This window comes from Trachypithecus francoisi, unplaced genomic scaffold (genome assembly GCF_009764315.1).
Source record: "Trachypithecus francoisi isolate TF-2019V2 unplaced genomic scaffold, Tfra_2.0 Lachesis_group5, whole genome shotgun sequence".
In the NCBI taxonomy this organism is placed as follows: domain Eukaryota; kingdom Metazoa; phylum Chordata; class Mammalia; order Primates; family Cercopithecidae; genus Trachypithecus; species Trachypithecus francoisi.
Window position 1 is genome coordinate 57,932,753 of NW_022681470.1, and position 20,970 is coordinate 57,953,722.

At 51.8% G+C, this 20,970-nt stretch overlaps 1 protein-coding gene across 2 annotated transcripts; it reads right to left on the minus strand.

Annotated features, from left to right (window-relative positions):
* Positions 1-383: 383 nt before the first annotated feature.
* TMEM9 (transmembrane protein 9) lies at positions 384-20,072 on the minus strand. Of its 2 annotated transcripts, none has more exons than XM_033200744.1 (6): positions 19,962-20,072; positions 19,371-19,472; positions 17,282-17,373; positions 12,237-12,345; positions 9,336-9,467; positions 384-1,412 (listed from the first exon to the last, which is right to left on the minus strand). In XM_033200744.1, exons 2-6 carry the CDS (start codon positions 19,434-19,436, stop codon positions 1,260-1,262), a joined length of 552 nt encoding a protein of 183 aa, XP_033056635.1. In that variant the 5' UTR covers positions 19,437-19,472; positions 19,962-20,072; the 3' UTR covers positions 384-1,259. The 2 variants fall into 2 exon arrangements, with proteins under 2 accessions (XP_033056635.1, XP_033056636.1); XM_033200745.1 differs by having other exon boundaries at positions 19,665-20,072.
* Positions 20,073-20,970: the final 898 nt, after the last annotated feature.

The window sequence follows — 20,970 nt, forward strand, 5'->3', positions numbered from 1 at the left end:
TAGGGATACTTAGGGGTTTTGCAGGGAGCACTATTTACTGTGTCTGTAGGATATTAGGATGAATCAGGCACTGTTCAGTTTCAGAGGAATAGCCCACAAACATGAAGCAAGTAAAATCTCAGGATAACTCCCAAGGGCCGGTTCACCACCCTCCTTTTCCCCAGCCTACCCACCTCTTTCCTCATCAGGTGAGGAGGACTTCCAGCAAGCCGTGGCCTTGGCCTGAGTGCACTGTGGTTGGCTCTGCCACAGCCACCTGGACTTCCCAAGGCTCTGCCTGTCTGGACCTAGCAAGCGCAATGCTCTCTGTCCCCTCTGGGATACATTCACCAGGTCACTTGTGAAAAATTTCTAGTTCCCTAAATCTCTTAAAATCCAGCAAGTGAGAGAAATAAAACAATTTAATGATGGCTTCTTGATTTACACACAAGTCTAAGACAAGAGAAGGACAAAATTTTCTCTCCATGCACCGGTACAACAAAGTTCAGGGACAAGAGGCGACCCAAGGACAGTGGCTGTGGTGTTCAGATCCACGGTCAGCCTCTTGAGTCTCATGTTCCAACCAACCATCTGGCTCAGCGACTGTGGACACTGGGGAGAGGAGGGACTGCCCAGCCCCCTCAAGTGTGGGTGAGGGGACCAGCAGCAGAGTATGCATGGGCACTTCATGCCCCAATGGGAGAAGTGCACAGGGGACAGGGAACACCAGCTTCCAGGTGCGTCCTGAAGACCACAGTGGGCTCAGGGGGCCCAGCTCTACCATCAGAGCTGTCCTCAGGGCTGGAGCTGGGCTGAGAGGGAGGTGGTGATAAGAACCACTGCAGAAAGGAGCACATGCTGAATGCTGGGCCATGCTTTCCTCCCAGACACTGAGTTCCTGAAGACCCAGCTTTATCTTCCAAGGGTAACAACATTCCCAAGACTCGGAGCTGGAAGGTGGCAAGAGTGGAGCCAGGAGAGACAGACTGCATAGACTCCTGAGGCCGCCTCAAATGTCTGCACTCCCTTCGGGCCTGCCTTTCCCCTCCCTTCAACCCCAAAGACCCAAGAAGACAACAGAGATCGGAGACCGCATCCCTCTTCCCTAATCAAAATAGTCAAGTACAATATTTCTAAAGTTAGGGAGGAGGAGGAAAAATGCCACGGGCTCTTAAAGGGAAGACTGGCACCGAGGGAAGGGAGAAGTAGCCCCCCGCTTTGTCCAGCCTGGAAGCTGGCAGCCATGGTGTTGAGGCCTTGACCCAACCATAGGAGCCCATCTAGCTGAGCATCTTGTGCCGATCGAAGACTGTCTTCCGCTGCTCCTGCACCTGCAGCTTCCACCGCTGCTGGGCACCTTCCACGCGCTCCAGGACTGTGTTTGCTCGGGGTCCCCCGAGGGATGCAGCAGCTGCTGCCATAGAGCGAGCATCCTGTAGTGGGAAGAAAAAAAGAGAAGATCTGGCACGGCAAGCCAGAAGGGTCTCGGGTCCTGAAAGTCTGACATGGAAAGAATGACGCATGAGCAACCCCAAAGCCTGACCTTCCCCAGACTGGAAGGCTGGGCCTCCACAAGTGCTGTGGGCTGAGGACCTTGCCTTGTCATCTGCAGAGCTGAACAGTGTGCCAGGTCTGCTGGAGGCCTTAGTGTCTGTAGCATCTGCAGGATGGGGTCCCTGCCCCTCCCTGGGGCCTGGGAAAGGAAGCACTCCAGGAAGAGTAGGCTCTGCTGGGGCCCCAGTTACTGCCACACAGATAGCTCAAGTGAGGTTCCCAGCCTGAACTCACCCCTCATCATGCTCCATTCCACTATTTCTAACTCTCAAGAAGGATACTAAGCATAGGCTTCAAGACCTCACTTAGGCAGAGGATCTGATGACATTCGTTGTTTCAGGAATGTACTGAGGTGCCCCCAGGGCTAGTACTAGGCTAGAGAATTCCCTTGCCCTCTCTGCCATTGCCCAGGGAATGGGAGGAAGGCCCAGGGGCTAGGGTCTGGCTACCCTGATGGCAGCAGTCTGCTCCAGATGGGAGAAGGTGCCTACTGAGGAGTCTGCACAGATCCAGATCCACGGGATCGTAGTTTCCCTGGGAAAGAGGGATGTGACATCACTCAGGGAGTCTGGCAGGGATGGAAATTCAGAGCCACCCCAGCATTTCCTTTGCAGAGCCCACTCTGGCCCATTCCCTCCTTTGATAGCCGAGGACAGCTCCGCTTCCTCCCTATCTGCCTCTGCTGATCCCCTTCCCCTTTGCTTTCAGAACTGTTGCTGCCGTCAAAAGCATCCTCCCCTAATTACCACTTCTCTGCCTCTGAAGCTCCGGAGCCTCTGCATTTCCTGCAGGACCTGAACCTGATCTTTGGAGAGAATTAGAGCTGAGGGCCAGGCCTGCACCCCCGTGGGGATTTCCTCCCTAGCTTTCCCTGCCTCTCATCTCCTGCCACACATCTCTTAAGGGATTAGTGCACTTCTCTAAGCCCAGAGCCGCTCAGTAAATGCAACTTTGCTTCTAATGCCCCAAGCTGGCACGGCTTCTGTCACCATGCAGCTGCTAGGCTGGGGCGAAGGGGGGTGGTGAGGTGAGGGTAGGGTGGACAGAGAATGAGCTGGCAGTGAGGAGGCTGGGAAAGGATTCATCATCATCCCCTTGGAGCTCTGAGGACTTCATCTTGTGAGTGCTCATCTCTAAGCTGCAATAGAGATGGACACTGCCTTCTGGGAGCCTCCTGTCCAGGTCCTGAGGAAGGCTTCCTGTGCCAGGCTAGGTGAGGCTCAGGCAACACCTGAAAGGCAGGTGTGGCCATGTCAGGCAGGGGGCACACTGAGCTTGGAATTAGGACCCCTGGGTTCTGTTCCTGGGCTGGGGACCACCTGCCCCTTCTAGCCTCAGACTCCCCTAGGCCCGTGTCCCAGGTGGAACTACAGGTCCACAGCGGGGCCTGGGAAGGAGCCATGGCCTCAGTCACTTCTGAGGCAGTGTATCCCTGAACAAGTTACTTTACTTCTCCAAGCTTCAATTTAATATAATAAATGTAGTCCTTGAGACTTTTTTCTGCTCTACAGTCTTTAGGAATTATAGTTACCGAATATTACCCCCCCCCCCCACACACAGTGAAAAGGAAGTTTCATAAAACAATACTTAGTGTAATGCATTCTGATATTCTTTGCTCTGTTCCATTTTATTTTATAAAAAATCCTGGTCATGACTCACAAAACTCATTTCATGACCTAATGTCTTGTTTGAAATACACTGGTTTAAGATTAGTAGATGGTATGGCAAAGTTAAATAACACACACATAAAGCACTTACTATCCTGTCACAGAGCTAGGGCTCAAGAAACCTTTGGTTTCTTTCTTCCCTAGGAGCGATGACTGATATCAAAGCCTAGCTCTGGAAGCCAGCAGGCAGTAAGGCTGGCAGCCTGCTGCCAGGAGACAGCCTGTGAGAACTGCTATGCTGCTGCCCCTCCTTCCAGTTCCATGCCTTCCCTGTTCACTGTGCTGACTGAGCTGGCCACAGTGCTAAGACCAAGCCTCCACCCAATCCTGCCTCTGTGTGGCCGTCTACATGAGGTGGACACTAAAGACCCATCTGGGAAGCTATGGGCCCACCGGGACTTGGTCATCCTGGCTCTGGGGGCTGGATTGCCTTCTCTTCTTCTTTCCATTCCCACTCTCATCCCTTCTGGGACCGTCTTCCTCATGACAGGGCTCCAGTGTGTGTGGGGTGGGGTGCTATGCTTGGAAGGGTGGGGCAGTTTTAGCCCTGCCCTCCTTCCACTGCTCTGCATCTCAGGGGAGCGTCTTGAGCAGGGGAAGCCAGGGAGAGCCCAGAGCAGAGCATTAAGGGAATATGCTGAAATTCACCACATTACCACAGTATCATTTGTTTTCCCTTCATGTAAAGTCTTAACAAACAGCTCCTAAGTGGGGGAAAGCTGCCACTGAGAGGCTGTGTTTCCATCGCTAATAGTCTGATTAAAAGGTATTAAAGACTCCACATCTGTTTCACAGACAGCCAGAGTGAGGCCTCATCCTTGCTTGCTCTGGGAGAAATACCACCAGTTCCTCCCCTCTCCCCGAGTCTGGGTCTCCGGTTAACTTGGGAACAGAAGGGCAGTTAGGAGGGGAGGCGGGTGGAGCCCCTCCCAATCAGGGGAAAGAGCCTGGACATGGATGGGTTCCCAGGAGGTCCGCAGAGGGACCAGACCAATGTGACTGTGAAAAGTGCCACTACGTGCCAGGCGCTCTGCTAGGCACTTTACACAGATTATTCCCAGGCTTACAACACTGGCAAATGGGTAAAACCATCCCGTATCGTAGCTGCAGAAACTGAGGCTCTGAAAGGTGAATCATCTTGCTGCCCAAGGCTGCATGGCTGTTTAGTGGCCAAGTCAGAATTTGAACCTATGTATGTATATCTCTTATCCTAGGACCCAGTTGGATCCTTCTTTAGCAGGTTTCTCCTAAGAGGGAGCCAGCATGGACAACCAAAGAGACAGGTTGGTATCTTTCCCCACAGCTAGAGCAAGGACAAAGCACCTCTAAAGGAACCAATGCTCAGGACATCAAGCGAGGCCCTCCTCTCCAGCACTGGGAGGACCCAAGTAGCTGTGTGGATAAGCCCAAGCTGATCAAACTAGCCCTGAGCCCTCCAGGCCATCCCAGATGAAACCCTCTTCCGTCTGCCCAGAAGCACTGGTACTGAGCTGGCACTAGACTTGGCCCAAGTCTGATGACGAGAACACAGGGACAGTGAGAACCCCACCTCAGGCGGCTCTCCCCTCTCTGGCTGCTCCTCCTCCCTCCTCCCCAATCCCAGACACAGGAACGTGACCAGGCGGTCTCGTCACTTACCAGCCACTCAGCAAAGCATGGCCCTAGTGCAAAGCCCTTTAGCAAGAGGACTATACAGCCTGAGTTTTCCATGTTTGACCCAAATCCTTGCTGCTGTTGCTGCGTACCCACTGCATCTCTGCGGCGAGGCTCTCCCTGACCCCTGCATGCTGCGGCCAGAGCCACCTTCCTACGACACACCAACTCATGCTGTTTCCCTGCTCAAAAACCCCAGCTGGGACCCAGCTGCTCACAAGTAAAACCCTGCTGAGCATGACATTCAAGGGCACTCCCAGCCTCACCTGCCCGCTTACCCCCGAGCCTCTGGCTACACGGGTCCATGCATCCTCTCTCTACCTGCGGTGATCGCCTCACTCAGGCCCTTGTGCACTCTGCCCCTCAGGCTTCCCTCCAGCAATCATGATGCTACTTAAGTGTTAACACCTGATTGAAATAGCACATTCTTAAGGATGAGCAAATACTTGTAAAGCTTCCACGCACACATTCACAACAGTTATGCTGAGGTAAAAATGATTATGTCTATTCCAGATTTAGAAACTAAATCAGGAGGTTAGCACCACGGATAGTAAATGGCAGGGCTCAGCCCCTCCCACGACTGTGATGAACCACAATGCTGTGCTGCCCCCCTGGAGGCTCTAGAAGCATCTGTTGAATTGCACACCTTTCTATCCTGCCCTCAGGGGAGGAGGCTGTCTGGATTGCCTCATCAATGTGTCTGTTCCGTGTTTCACTGTCAGCTCCCCAGGGCTGGGGTCCTCAGCACACAGCTGCCACCCATGTGCGGACAGGAGGGGAGACTGCTCCCCAGGGGCCCGAGTCTTCTCCCCGGTGCCTGCATTTCCAGTTCCCATCATCATCATCGCCTTTCCTTGATTTCCCTGTATACTCTCTCCCAAACGGGGCCCAGAACTCTACCCACTGCCGCAGGAGGGTGAGCACTTTGAAGACCTCTTCAGAGCTTGGGCCCATGCTGTGAGCAGCGACATCCCCAGCCTCAGAGAAACCATGTGTGTCTCTTCAAAGAGGGCCCAACCTGCACATCTAAAACAGCTCTGTTTGCCGTTTCTGCCCCAGCAAACATGCTTGCTTCCTCCTTTCAAAGGACGTCTGAGCCCAGGGATTACACCTAATGCTGCTGGAATCCCAGGGGAGGCAGCGCCCAGCAATCAGGGCCCACTGAGGCTCTGCCAGCGCTTTCAAAGGGAACATGACAGGCTTTCATCTCCCTCCATGAACAGGGCTGAGGCTGAGGGGGAGGCCTCCCCTTCCTCTTCCAGTTCTTTACCTCCAGGGCAGGAGAGCTCCTGGCCACAGGAATTGGGAAGAGGGAGCCAAGGGGTCCCTAACCTGAAAAAATGCCCTGACTTCCAGATCTCACCCCTAACTGGGTCCCAAACTCCTGGGGCATAGGGTCTGAAAGTTCCTGGAGCCTAGGGAGACTTTTCCTTCTAAAGTCACCGAGTTGTACAGGCCTAGGCGAGCTTTCAAGGAACCCCAAGAGGCCATGTCCTGACTTTGTTCCTCTTGGGGTGAAACCCAGAGACATGGCTACAGCCTAGGTACTGCTGCCGCTCCTCTGAGTGCCTGCCCCCCAGCCCCATGTTTCCCCACATCCTTTTCCTCTGTGCACTGAGAGGGGCAGTAGATTACCCCTTGTCGTCCAGGACTAGGGCCCCGGTCTCTGTAAAGGCAAGTTCCTTGGGTTCTGTCTAGCCCCAATGCCTTGTTCATCCTCCCTGCAGTTCAGTGGTCACTCTCCCATCCACCCTGACCTGGCACTGAAAATCCCCCTCTGCCAGGAAGCCTTCCTTCCCAGACTAACACAAAGGGAAGGGTAACTTTCCGACCCCTTGTCTAGTAAAGAGGGGCCTCCCAAGGCATCTGGCTTCTTCAGCTGACCATCCATCTCATGAAGCCAGATTTTACTGCCAGCCTTTATGTTTCCTGCTGGTTCACCTGCATTTGGCCATCTTGGGGCTTAAATCCCCGAGGGCAGACATAAGGTCTGTGCAAATCTCAACACTGTGCCACCTGCAGGTTTTCTGAATACACTCAGAAAAGCAGGGTTGCTGAACCACAGACATCTGTGACCTCCAGACCACACAGAATCACAGGAGGTGAGGGGATGGAGAGGTGATGCCAAAGAATGGGACCGAGGGCACTTCCTTACCCAGCCAAGGGCACCCAATGAGATCTACCTGCCCCAGGCCAAAACCAGCCAGAGTTGGCTGCACCCTAGGTTAGGGTATCAAAGAGATTAAACACAACCTTTTATAACCTTTTAGAACCTTGGGTGAGAGGTGAGGGCATGTCATCCTGTCCATCCCAGGGCCGGAATCTCCCCTACAGCAGGGAGCATGGCTCGCCAGCTTCTATGTGCTGCAGTCTGTCACAGCCTATTGTCCTCTCAGGCAGTCCTGCTACAGGTTAGCAAATCTAACCCCTTCTTCCTCCCAAGGCTCATACGAACAGCCTTCAAATGAGGAGCACCCCAGGTCTCCTGGGGGTAAGAGAGACCTGGGTTCATACCCAGGGACGGTAAGCTGCCCTCCCTCCGGCTCCCTGGCTAGGAGAGCAGGAGACACAACAAGGCCATGCCCCAGAGCCATGCATTCCACGGAAATCATTGGGCTGCATCTCTCAATTACTACCCCAGCCAGGACTGCAATTACCACATTACCCCTAATCGCTGAGTGTTTATTAGCGATGCTCCTCCCCTATCAGAGCTGCTATTACTCTACATTAATAACCAGGTAGGCACACGAAGTTTCCTCTCGAACACAGACCACCCAACTGCCAGTGCCACCACCTCCCAGGCCCCAGCTCCAATGGGGCGAGGTTCATCCCCTCTGCTCCACCTTCGGCCAAACTCATGTCAGCAGGAGGCTGGGGGCAAACGGAGCAGTCCAGGCATGTGCGCAGGGTGGGGCAACACAGCCCTCGAGAGCAGGCAGGCTCCCTCCCTGACCTGCCCTTCTCTTCACTCTTCATGCTGGCCCAGACCCACATCACCCAGGCAGCTTCACACTTAGACTTGAGCCCCTGGGTCCTCTTTTTGGTGAGGAACTGGCTCATGGTCTTGCAAGGGAGCCCAGCCCACCTACCCCATAGTTAGACCACACTGTCTACAGGAAGACTCCTAGCTTCCTCCTTATACTGTGTTAAATCTCTCTGTCCCTAGGTGAGGCTAAGCTGTCTCCTACAAACTTCTGAAGGCAGCTATCATGCGTCTCCTTTAGTTGTCTCTTTTCCTTTAAGCTAAATAACTCTCAGTTTCTTCAACTAATTCTCCAAGGCCTAGCTGAGGCGCTTCCCCACTAGATATTCCTTATGCATATGCATGAGTTCACTCAGGGCATCCCTCCATCAGTCAATAAACAGGAGTATCTTACAGCCGCAAGGCCCTGGGGACAGAGCTCAGTGTGGAAGCAGCAGCCAACCCCGTCCGCCTCGGCTCCATGCCTCTAAGCAGCCCGCTCTGCTGTCTCATGCGCCCAGCTAGCTGGTACATGAGCGCGTAAGTGGGGAGCCCGAGGCACACAGGGCTCACTCAGGCAAGATTCCCCCAGACCACCTGGGGAGTGCGGGGCTCATCACAACTCTGCTCAACATGGAGGTGCACCACGTCTCACTCCTACCAAGAGTCCTTCACCTGAGCCCTCCTGTCCCCCTGGGTTTCCTCACCATGGTGTCCATATCTTTTTAGTATCAGGATGAATGGGAAGACGATGAGAGCGCTTGTTAACTGCGCTGGGCCTGGTCCAAGCCCCGTCAGCTACCCACCATCGCATGAGCTCCTGGAGGCCTTGCAGGCCGTCTGGAGTCAGTGGTTCCCCACTTTCCATATCAGATAAAGCCAAGCCCCCTTAGCTTGACATTTAGCGCCTTTAATAATGTGGCCTTAATCTACTAGCCAGCTCTCTCTGCCACTGTGCAAACACCCCTACCCTATGCTTGCAACGCTCAAACTTCCTCACACGTACGTGGCAACGTCCCCCGCCCGGCACCACTGTCTACCTCATTCCTCTTCTGCTCTGGAAATCCTACATTTCCCTCCAGACCCTGGAGCTCTGGTTTGCATTGAGCAAGTGTTCAACAGATGTTTGTGGAATCACTTGACAAACAAATTAACTTGTCGCCTTCCAGTCCGCCAGCAGCTTGTCACCCATGTCTGAGCATGCGGGGAATATTATGTGTATCTATGTGTGACTGGCCCTGGTTGGCTGCACCCCGTCTGCCGGGAAGCACAGTGCAGCAGGATGACATGGCTCCCCCGGCTTGTGCATGGAGCCTGCCTGATGCCTGGTGTCCTGCTTCATCTGGAAGGGCAAAGGGCAGGTCCCTGCTGAGTCTGGGTGGTGTGTAGGACATTGACCAGAAAAGCAACTTGAAGCGTGTGGGGGAGGTGGGCCCTAGACCTAGGTGGCGCTCCTCTGGGTTTTGCCCTGGGGACACACATGCAGGGGCCCAGGGCCTGGGCACTCAAAGCCCTCTTACCTCATTCTCCTCCTCATTGTGCAGTTGCTCGGTGTATGCATCTGGCTTTCGGATCAGAGGGTCCACTAACATCAGGAAGGCCATGTAGAGCAAGAGGGCACCCACCACAGACAGGTAGATGACAATGATGACCTGAGGAAGAGACCAGCGTGCCCGTGAATCAGCATCTGGGGCCAGGGCTAGAAATCCGTTTCTAGTCTCGGGCCATCTGTGCCTGGCTGGCAGTGACTCCTCGAGTGGTGCGCTAAGAAAGGACTTGGAGGCAATGTGGGCTCAGAGGGAAAGCATGCCCTGAAAGGAAAGGGAGGGCCTGCTCCACAGAGGAAGCGCTCTGTCCTAACTTGAGGGAATCTGCACAGCAGGCATCAGGGCAGCAGGCAGATGATAGAGTAAGAAGTCTGGAGCCAGAGGCTCGCGGGGTAGAGGTGGGAACACAGGGCCTCCCTGGCTGTAGAAGAGTCCATGATGAAGGGTGAAGCCATCAGAAACTAAGAGCAAGGAAGAACAGGCTGTGGAGAGGCTGGAAAGCTGAGACCAGGAAGAATAAACCTGGGCTGGTGGGCTCATTGCTCCTGTGGAGAGCAGGACGGATCGGGCACGCTGACCCACTCACAGCACACCCCTGCGCAGAGTGGCTCGGGCTGGTAAGGCGTGCACTGAGGGTGGAGGTCACGCCTGCCCTCCCACCAGCCCCTCTGCAAGGAGGGGAAAGCCAGGGCTAGAACAACAACTCCATGAATCTCTTACATACACAGTGCTTCACAAGCTGGAGTCATTTTGTTTTTATAGAAAAGATAGATTTAATGAGGCAAATTCAATGTTTCTCAATGTGGGTGCTCTAGGATTTTGGGTGGGACATCCCTGTAACGGTGTTGGTAACACACCTCGGTTATTGGGACCACAAAAGCACCTTCATCTGCTTCTAAATGCCCTCTGTGGGGCTGCAATCATCGGAGAACTGCTGGGCTAGGTCACCCAGGATCCCAAGGCTACCAGACGGTAGAGGTGTGACTCGAACCCAGACTTGCTGACTCCCTCTCAAATGCCTTTCCTAATTCCACAGTGCCTGGCCATTGCTGGCTTCTGATCTCAGCCCTGCCCTGCCTAGACTGTGAACAAGAGTGAAAAAAAGAACCTCAGGACTTTCAAGCTGGGCGCCCAGCTCAGTCAATAGCCAAGTTCCACTGGACCAATGTCCCACCTGATTGGGGCACTGTGTTCACGCCTGTTTAAACAGGTCAAATAATCAGACCTCACCTGTACCCCAGGAAGGCAGAAGGAGAACAGACGCTGGGTCTTCAATAGGCTGAAGCTGAGGGGCGCCTCCTAGGCAGGAGGACTGGGGGAAATGGGAGGGATTAGGAAGTTGTATCTGATGAGGTCCCCATGCCAGGAAGTTCCCTCCCGGCCAAACAGGGAGCAGCGGTGACATGTGGCTCTGAATTTCAGGTCTCAGGCGTCTGGTCCCTGGAGGGTGAGGCCCACTGGAGCAAGTTCAGAGAAGGAGAAAGACAGTTGCAGGAGGGGCTGCCTCAGGTGGGAGGATGAAAGGAGTTGAGTCTGCACAGGGCACTGGCTGGGAGCGGTGGAGGACAGACAGCTGCTTTGTCCCTGAGTGGTGAGAACACAGAGGAGCTACAGCACAGGGCTCCCTGGAACAAGCAGGAAGGACAGCAGTGAAGACCACCACCCCCCAAAATGTGCCTCAAAAGGAGAAACCTGATGGAGGACCCGGCAGTGCCTTTAAATATGAGAATTATTTTCCAATGCTATCTATAGACTCTTCAAAGGATAAGCAGAAAAAAGCTACAAACTGGAACAGAAAGGGCTGCATTAGGCCGGGCATGGTGGCTCACATCTATAATCCCAGCACTTCGGGAAGCCAAGACTGGAGCATTGCTCGAGGCCAGAAGTTTGAGATCAGCCTGGGCAAGACAGTGAGACCCTGCCTCTACAAAAAATTTTTAAAATTAGCTGGGTGTCGGGATGTACACCTGTAGTCCTAGCTAATCAGAAGGCTGAGGTGGGAGGGCTGCATGGGCCTGGGAGGTCAGAGCTGCAGTGAGCTGTGATCATGCCACTGGACTACAGCATAGGCAACAGAGTCAGACCCAGTCTCTAAAAAACAAAAAAAAGAGAGAGAAATGACTATGTAATCAGTGAGCACTGTGTGTGCCAGGCGCCTGGTCCAGGATTGTTAGAACCTGGACTAGGAAGCTGCACTGGGAGGCTGGGGGTCATGGGGGTCTCTGCTAGGGCAGCTTCACAGCCTCCAGAAGACACAGGAAGTTCTGCCTGGTGCAGAGGAATGAACAGAGACCTCGTGACGTCTGTGGTGGTGACTGTGTCTATCATCTCTTTCCTGAATTCACCCAAATAATCAATGAGAACGAGGTTCAGGAAAACACAAAAGGACCAATCTGATGTTCTTCCAGCACCCAATACCCAGCCCTAGTTTACAGCTCTGACGCTTTTTACAGGAGCTTAGTCACTTTGGAAGCTTAATTAGACTAAGCTCCAGGAGGGCAGGCCAACCTCCCCATTGGCAGCATTTGCCCAGAATATAGCAGGCACCGAAAAGAGATTTACTCGATGAACAGAAGAAGAGAGAGGAAGGAAAAAATCTGGAAAGAATGCAGGGAAAAGGAAGTCTCCAGCAGCTCTCCCAGGGCTCTCCCCTCTCACTGTAATGGGAACCACTGGAAAGAGAGCAGAGAAGGGAGCTGGCTCCAGGAAAGTGTGGGATGTGGGTCCCGGTGTCTGTACTAGGCCAGCCTAGAAGCCAGTCTCATAGCCGTTGGAATGTTCCAGAATAAAGTGAAAAACTGTGGGTGTAGGCCAGCCTGCGATTGGGGAATGGAGTGTGGGAATCCCACTGGCTTCCTGAGACCCTGGCATTACCTTGATGGTGGTGGTGCTGCGCTCCTCGTACCTGCACTCACACAGCAGGCAGTAGGCCTCCACGTCATGGCCAGGCACCGGCATGGGCTCCACCACGTGCAGGCAGTTGCTGCAACAGAGACAGACAGGGCTGTCGAGGAAGGGCCACCAGGTCTTAAAGCCTCAAGACCAGGGAAGCAGGCAGCCAGGGGAGCTGAGAGGTAGGGACTGGGCAAAGGTGAAGGGTGCCCCCAGAGAGGACTGAGGGCTTATAAAGGATTAGACTGGCAGAATCCCTTCCCAACCCAAAGCCTCATAGCCCATGCCCCTTGCACATCAAAACCAGTTCTCCAAACTGCCTACAGTGTTGGCACCAAAACCATCAACGTTCCCAGAGTTCTACCCCCAGCTGCCTTCCTCATCTCATGCTATGTTTTCCCTGCATGTGCTCATCTGTCCCAAAGATTCAACTCAGAAGCTGACGGACCTTAGATCAGAATCTCCAGCCAGGGCCACTCTCCTCTATAAGCTACAGGAGTCACTATTTGCATGTCCCATAGAGACCATGAACTCTACACCTACCCCTGCACACCCTTTGCCCCCTACTCCCTACTCCTGCAAACTGGCTCCCCATTCGCAACGGCAGAGAACACCTCTACCATCCACTTCACTGTCCGGGTCAAACCCTGGAAATCATCTTTGACACTGCCTTCCTCTCATCTATGAATCCACCAAAGGCCAGTGATTTTACTTCCCTAAAAATTCCTCGAATTCATCTCCTTTATTATTTCCCACTGCTGTGTCTTAGCTCAGGCCCTCATCCTATCTTCCTTGGACAACTGCGCCAGTCTCCGCACTGCCCTCCCGCCTCTAGTTTGGCCTTTCTAACAGGTACTACCTTCCCACGGCAGCCGAGTAGTCTTCCAGAATGCAACTCTGGTCATGTCATTCCCCAGCTTAGGCCCGGTCAGTGCCTCCACAGAGCCCCTAGGGCCAGTGCTAACTCAATTGCTCTGCCAGGGGTCCCAACCCAAGTCACTACAGTTCCATCTCCTGCTACGCCTCCCTCACCCACTTTCCCATCCTCCAGTCACATGGATCTGCCAGGCTGCTCTCTGAATGAGCCACACTCACACTCTTACCAGGAGGGCATAGCTTTGCCACCTCGTCTCATCTTTTAACTCTCAGCTCAGCTGCCTGTGCCCAACAGCCAGCTCCTCCCAACCCCCCGCCAATGCACTGCACTGGAATCCAATCTTTATTTGTGCTGTCTCCCCAGGAGATGTGCATTCCTCGAGCGCAGGGTTATGTCTTATACATCTCCATATTCCCAGTGCCTAGCTGGGTGCTTGCCAGAGCAGGCTCAGTAACTACGTGATTCCTAAAGGAAGAGTAGACCCACTTAGCCCACTTTCATCTAACAGCACTCTTGAATAAGCTGGGATAAAGATCATAGGTTCCACATCTAAAAACAGGGAAAGAGGCTTAGGAGGCAAAGTGGCATCTCCACAGTGGTGGTGAGGCCAGAAACCAAATCCAGATCCTCAGCCACATGTCTTTACTTCTGACTCAGCCTCAGTGGGGCCTGGGCTGGTACCTGGCTTGTCTCAAGCCTCTCATTCCCAGCCTTCCTCAGATCAGCATGGTTCCAATCCGTTGGGTTCATGGACCACACTGAGAAAGCAAAAAAGTCTACAGAACGCACTTCATCACTACCAATGGAAAAAACCAAACTCCTCGGAGGTGTGCAGAGGTGAAGCAGGTGTCATGCTGCAGCACACCTGGGCTCTGTCCTGGCTCTGCCACCAAGTGTTCATATCCTGGGCCTGTCCTCTTCTCTGTGAGATAAAGCAGTTGTACCAGATCATCTTTAAAAGGCCCTTCCAGCTCTGACGGGAGTCCTGCAAGAGTCAAGCACAGCTCCCTTCTGAGCTATAGGGCTGGGTTTCTGGCAGAAGCATCAAGGGTGTGTGATATAAAGATCATGTGTTGGAATAAGAATGAGATGTGCTCTAAAAGACTCTGTTCTCCTAAGAATCCATATGTAGCTTACAAGAGTTTATCTAAACCTTTCATGATCCAGTTCCATCTCTGTGTCCAACATGCTACTTGCTCCCTGCTGTGAGGGCTCCCCTGTTGTAACTGAAAGCACTGCTTTCAGGCCTTGCACGCTGTTTCCTCTGGGAGGGAGGGGTTGAGGGGCAAGGCCAGGGTCACCCAGGGTGCTTGGTTGTCATTCCTGTCCAGAGGGAATGCCATCTTCCCCTCTCCAGGAAGTCTCTACAAGCCTCCAGATTCCTCCCTTACGTGAGCTACACTGGGTCTTGGGTCTAAGTCATACCAGTACTGCAGTGGGATTTCTGGATTTCTCACAAGGCCAAGGTGTCAGGGGCAGTTTGGAAAGGCGACCTGAGTTCTTCACTGTGGGATCCTGCTACCCAGGGAAACAGCAATAAGGAGCTGAAATACTTCTGCTGTCTCCAACTCTCCCATGATAGTGGGCAGTTTATTTAACTTCTCCAGGCCTCGGTTTTCTCATTTACAAATGGAGACTGAACTTGGTCAGTGTCTTCCAAACTGTACTCTTTCGGGACCCACGGGAACCACTGTACTGTGGGGTGGTAGTCGGGGGGGCTGAGGGCCACTTCCCTCTCAGCCACAGCAATTCCGACTTCACGTTTTATAGATTTTGTTTCCAAAATTGATTTTGTTTGCAGAAAAGTTCTATTTTAACAAGTCTGAAAGGCAAGGAACTAGCCAACTTATTAAGTGCCTTCCTGCTCTGGGAGTGTCTCTAATAACACATCTCCTTGCCAGACTCACCAATGGGGCAAAATTGGGGTTTCTGCCTTTTTTGCATATATGGTTATAAACTCTCAACACTAGATGGCAGGATACCAGTAAACATAGGAACATACATGGCTTGGCCATTAAAACTGAGGACCGCATCTCAGATGATTCTGGCTTTACTCTGCACAACCAAGGGGAAGGGTGCAAGTGTTCTTTAGCAGTGGACCAACGTGACAGCAAAGTGAAAACGTGGCAGAGACCAGAAGACCCACTCAAACTGGCCTCCTGTCGCCCTAGCGCTGAGGTACTCAGATCAATGTCAAGGCCCCACCCTACCCTTAAGAGGCTCCAGGCAAGCACATGATGACTCCCAGTCAAGGTCAGTGTCACTGGGTCCTAGAATCCTGGAGTCTTTCCTCCAGCCTCACCCACCACCCTTAATGGAACTGCCCTGAGGTTCCTGATGGAAGGCTATTCATCAGGCAGCCCCTTAATTCTGACTTCTAAGGGGAAGAAGGAGATAAACTATAGCCTGAGAGGTCTAGACAGGACTCCATCCTCTGCAGGCATCCAACCTTGGGTTTTCAGGCCATCTATAGCTCCAGGACAGAAAGACTGTTCCTAAATTTGCAAGTGTCTGCCTGCACAAGGAGTGTGGGATATAGCCTTGTTATCTGGTGAAGGGCTAAGACAGCCCATCCAAGTTTTTACTGATGCTATTTGAAGTATAACCACAAGATACAAGGGGGCTACTTGGACTCCTCCTAAGTAGAAGGCTAGTGCTTCAGGAGGAGCCCATTTTCTCAGTCTGTGGTGTAAGTTTGACCATGACTATCTATGTGGCCACCAGTAAGGCATGGTATCAGCTAACATTAATATCCTTAATGTTAAAGACATTAATATCAGCTAACGTTTATATAAGCACTTACTATGTGCCAAGTATTGTTCTAAGTGCTACAGTTACCTGTGCACACAGACGCACAACACACACACAAACACATACTTAACACTCAAAACACTGCCACTATTTACAGTAAGGAAATCAAAGTGCAGTGGAGACTAAGTAATTTGTCACACAATTAACAATCAGCTAGGCTAAATTTGAAGTCAGGAAGGTTGAACACAGAGTCTGTCTATCTAACTAGACTGCCTCTCAGAAAATCACAGTCTCAGAGTTGGAAATCCAACTAGCTTCAAAATTCTTGAGTGTTGCTCTGGATCAACTGCGTCCTAAGCACCAAAGGAAAGAAAGGTTACTGCTTCCCCCCAACCTCACTCCGTATTTGAACAATAAAAATCGGGGGGGTGGTGGTACTGGGAATCTGTATTTTCTCAAAGCTCATCTGCTTTCAGAAAGCAGGAGAGGCAGCACTGACCCGGACTCCTCATCTGATGCTGATTTCTTCTATAGTGACCTCAGCCCATCTGTGCTCGGGGCCCTTCAAGGATGGAGATTCCTGACTCCCAAAACTGTCTACATTAGAAATGCTCCCTCAACTCATGCTTAAGTCGGTTTCCCTGAAGCCTTTATCCCTTGGCCCCAACTCTATACCAAGAAACCCCACTGAACATAACTGATCCCCACCAGTACCTGCTCCCACAGGTCCCACTTCCCATAACATGCCAGGTCTTAATCAATCATCTTGTGTCCCCAAGTCCTCTCCTCTTTAGGCTCTCCTTGCTTCCTTAAGCCATTCCTTCCAGGACAATGTGTTGAAACTTCCCTTCACCACACTAGTCTCCTTTCTCTGAATGAATTCTGGGTTATTCTTCTCTTTTTAAAAGTGAGGTACCCACAAATGAATTCAAGACTCTAAATTATTTCTTTGGGCCTCTGTCTCTGCTATTATAAAATGGGTGCAAAATCCATCCCACTTACCTTACAAGGATGCTATGAGCCTGGCACAGAATATCACATGTAACACAACTTTGCAAAAGCATTAGGTATCCTACAGTATGTGGTCAGAATACCTACCTCTCCCAACTTCTCTACTACCATTCCGTATGCATCACTAAAGACCAATATTCAAAGCAAAACAACAAAATCCGCTCCTCCTGGCCAGGGACCACCCAGCTGGAATTCAAGATACCTGGGTCCTGTTTCCATAGACAATTGACAACTATGAAATTGGTTCTGTGACATGAATAATTACTCCTTTGAAAGGCTCCCCATAGGAATGGGAGAGCATGCTTATCCTCCAGGGTCCAAGAACTCTAGTAAACACCCATAACTTCAGCTGGGTATAGCAGCCAGAGGCCTGTGTGTAATGCCTTACCAGTCCTTTTGGGACACATTCTGGTTGTAAATGTGCCCACTGATGTTTCTATAAGGTGGACAGATGCATTTGCACCGGATGTCTTCAGAACTCTAGAAGAGAAAGCACATGTCAAGTATGCAGAGACCCTGCCTGGGTTCAGGTTCTAGCAAGGTTGTCAACTTTCTGTTCCCCATCCTTTACGTGAACCGTATCTATGCTCTTGAGCTTTCTCCATCCCCAAGTTCAAGTCCAGCAAGGACTGCCACTATAGGAGGCAAGCTACAGCACAGCGTCCTAAAGACAGAAAATGTCCAGGTGGCAAATGAGACTCACAGAAAGTTGTCTAGGCCTGCGAGTCCCAAAGTAGGTACTTAGAGGAATTGGGGGAGAGGGAAGAGGGGAAATGGGTGGGTGGGTGTGTATGTGTGTGTGTGTGTAGCAAAGTGGCAGTCCTCTACCCCGGACCCCACACTTGTGTGTACACCTCTGTCCAGTGGACTTGGCAGCCAGCCTCTTCCCCACATTCCATCTCCAACTTCTTTGGTAGGATTGGGGAAACATAAAGGGCAAGGGTAAACAAGAAAAAGTGGGTCATTTCTGTGGGCATACTCAAGCAACCCCTTTGAAAGTTCTTCCCTTCTGGAATGAGTAAGAGATACCACCATAAATGTCCTTATTAATTAGGAATTCTGAGGAGAGAATGGAAGCAAACCCCTGGCCTTAACCTTACTTCAAAGCCTGGATGATCTTTAGTTCCATAGATCTACCCAAACAGCTCCATAGGAATGTAGCCTTAAAGAATGGAAGTTATCTCAGGAGTCCTAGAACTTAGGTGGGTCACCCTTAATAATGGAAACTTCAAACTGTATAGGACTTTACACTGACAGGGCATTTTTACATTGTTATGTAATTTGATCCTCCCTAAGCAGAGTAATAGATACAACTGCTACTACAGGTGGCAGTACTAGCACCCCTAAAACAAAAATTCGAAATGCTCCCAATCTCAAACTTGTTAAGCACAGACATGACCACAAAGATGATGTTAACACTGCAGAAAAGCACCTATAGACATGGTAAAAATGTGTCATGGGCTTCTTGAAATACTACAGCAGAGTGCATTCATAACAGAACAAGAAATCGTGTCGGTCTATAAAATCAAAAAGACTTCTAAGACAAAAGCTTGTTAATGAATCAGGTGACTGGCAAAAACATTTTTAAAAGCCATCTGGCAGAATGCCTTCTCATCTCTAGAGAACCCACTTTCTGGTCCCTCTACGGCTTCAAATACTACTTCTCACCTAAAAAAAATACTGTGCACAGTAACCTTTAATCAAAACACAGCATCACAGCAGGAGACAGAAAGCCTGATGCTGCTGTGTCTAGCAGCTGATACAGGTATTCTGGTGATGCTACTGTGCTTAGTTACCCTGAACACATCATTTATTTTCACTGTATTAATAGTACATCATATTTTTTACTGTTAAGAATTTATTTGTAAGAAAGTATTTATCGGTAGCACATAAATTCATTGTCAGGAGCCGTGGTGATGCCAACCAACCAGACTATCCACATGGCTGCCTAAGATAGTGACACCTTTGCTTTCTGATGGTTCAGTGTAGATAAACTTTGTTTTACGCATAAAATTATTGAAAATATTGTATAAAATTACCCTCAAGCTATGTGTATACAGCATATATGAAACATAAACGAACTTCAGGTTTAGACTTGGGTCCCCAAGATACCTCATTTTGTATGTGCAAATACTCCCAAATCCAAAAATATCTGAAACGAAAAATACTTCTGGTCCAAAGCAAAGGAAGGTACGGAGAACTTAGATAACTTCTCCAAACTTCCTTGCCGGAAGCCACCACTAATCTGTCTGATCCAGAGTGAGTCAGTGCTCTGTGCCCCACCCTCTTCCCCCGCACTATCCTTAGAGAGGCCAGCAGCCTTGAACCTGAAGACTACTAAAAAAAGTATGGCCCATAGGTGAGTGAGAGGCAGGCTTAAGGAGCAACTAGCTACCTCTGAGTCAGCCCTGTAGACAGGGTGGCCGTGCACGGTGGTCGGCGGTCGTGACCAGGTGCTGCAGGCTCACCTCCCTCACCTTGTTGGCTTCAGCTGGGGGCACCAGCAAACACCCGACCACAGCCACCAAAGATAAGAGCTTCATGCTTATCAAGCTTGCTGGGCCAGCAAAGCCGGACACCTGGAAAAAGAGATAAGGAGTCGGAGAAGGGGAAGGTGACCACGCCACAGCCAGCACGCTAGGCCTTTAACCATCCTGCCAAGAAGTGGGAATGGGGTTGGGGGCTGGGCTCCAGGATTCCAAGGCCTGCTAAACTCGGTCGCCAAACCCTGCTTTCCATCCCGCCCAACTCTCCGGCTCTCCGCCGGCCACCTGGTGGGCCCGGCAGAGGGGGCCTCGAGAGGACACCGCTGCCAGGGGCCTCCAGTTCCTTCTCAAGGCCCGGCTCTGACCCGCGCATCACGTCCCACTGCCCTCCGCCATCTCCGCCTCTGCCCGCTCCGCAGCTCCTCCCCGCTCGGGCCCGACGGGAACTTTTGGGTGCAAGTCTGGGACCCCTGCTCCGACGGCGAAGGCCGGTGCCCACCACGCCCAGAGGTTTTAGGCCAGACTGGGACCCCCAGTACCCCCGCGACCCCCATCCCCTCCCCCAATGCCGCGTCCACGAACCTGCAAGCCCGCCGCAGCCGCAAAAGACCCAGCGGGCCCCGCCCTCTTCTAGCTTCTATTGGCTGCCAGAGGCGCTCCTTAGCCCAACCGCGCTGTCGCCATGGCAGCAAGACCCGCCTTCACCTGGGCGTGGAGACTCTTGCGCAAGGGAGAGACGGGCATTTCTCAAACCCGACCAAATCAGAAAAGGGAACGTCAGCCTTCCAAACTCTTGGGGAAGGGTCTTGCCTTTGTGTGGCCTGAGAATTCCCACTGCAGTGCTTTTCCCTTCCTTGTATCTTAAAACTCAGCTTGTTTCATCTTGCTGTTTTAGAGAGAAAGCGCTTTATGCACTGTAAGCTAGTAACAGCAACAAAAACGATATGAGATTGAAGGGCTTTGTCTTCATTCAAAATCTGGAAATGTTATTTAGGGATCCACGTCTTTGCTACAGAGGACTTTCTGTGCGGCAACGTCTCTACCCCTACACACACACCTGAGAAGGAGAAATCGAGGGTTGGAGAGGGGTTGGTATGGGCTGGGCCTGTGAAGAGTGTGCACAACAGCGTCCATAGCCTGATCCCCCTACCCCATGCTGGTGCTGGGCCTGGCAAAATGGGGCAAAGTGTGCATGGCCAGGATGCAGGGGTGGGGGTCCCCAGTTGCTATGGGGCAGGTGTGAACTTCTTGCCAGCTGTGAAGGAAAGAGGCCTCATCTGAATTCAGGGCACCAGACCTGGAGTGAGGACACCAGGGCTTTGGCCCTGGCCCTGCCCCTGCCCCTAAGCAGTTGTGCTAGCCTGGAAAAGATACCTCCCTTCTCTGGGCCTCAGCTTCCCTTACTTCACTTATCTGTAAAATGATTTGGTTGAATTATAAGATCCCCTTCAGCTTTGATATGTTGGGATTCCTTAGGGGTGGGTGGAAGGGGTATCAATATGGCCTAAACTTGAGGTTGGTGGCTGGATTAGCATATAGGCTGGGTCCAGGTGGAATCAAGCCCCTCGAAGGCCCTGTGAACTGAGGTGGG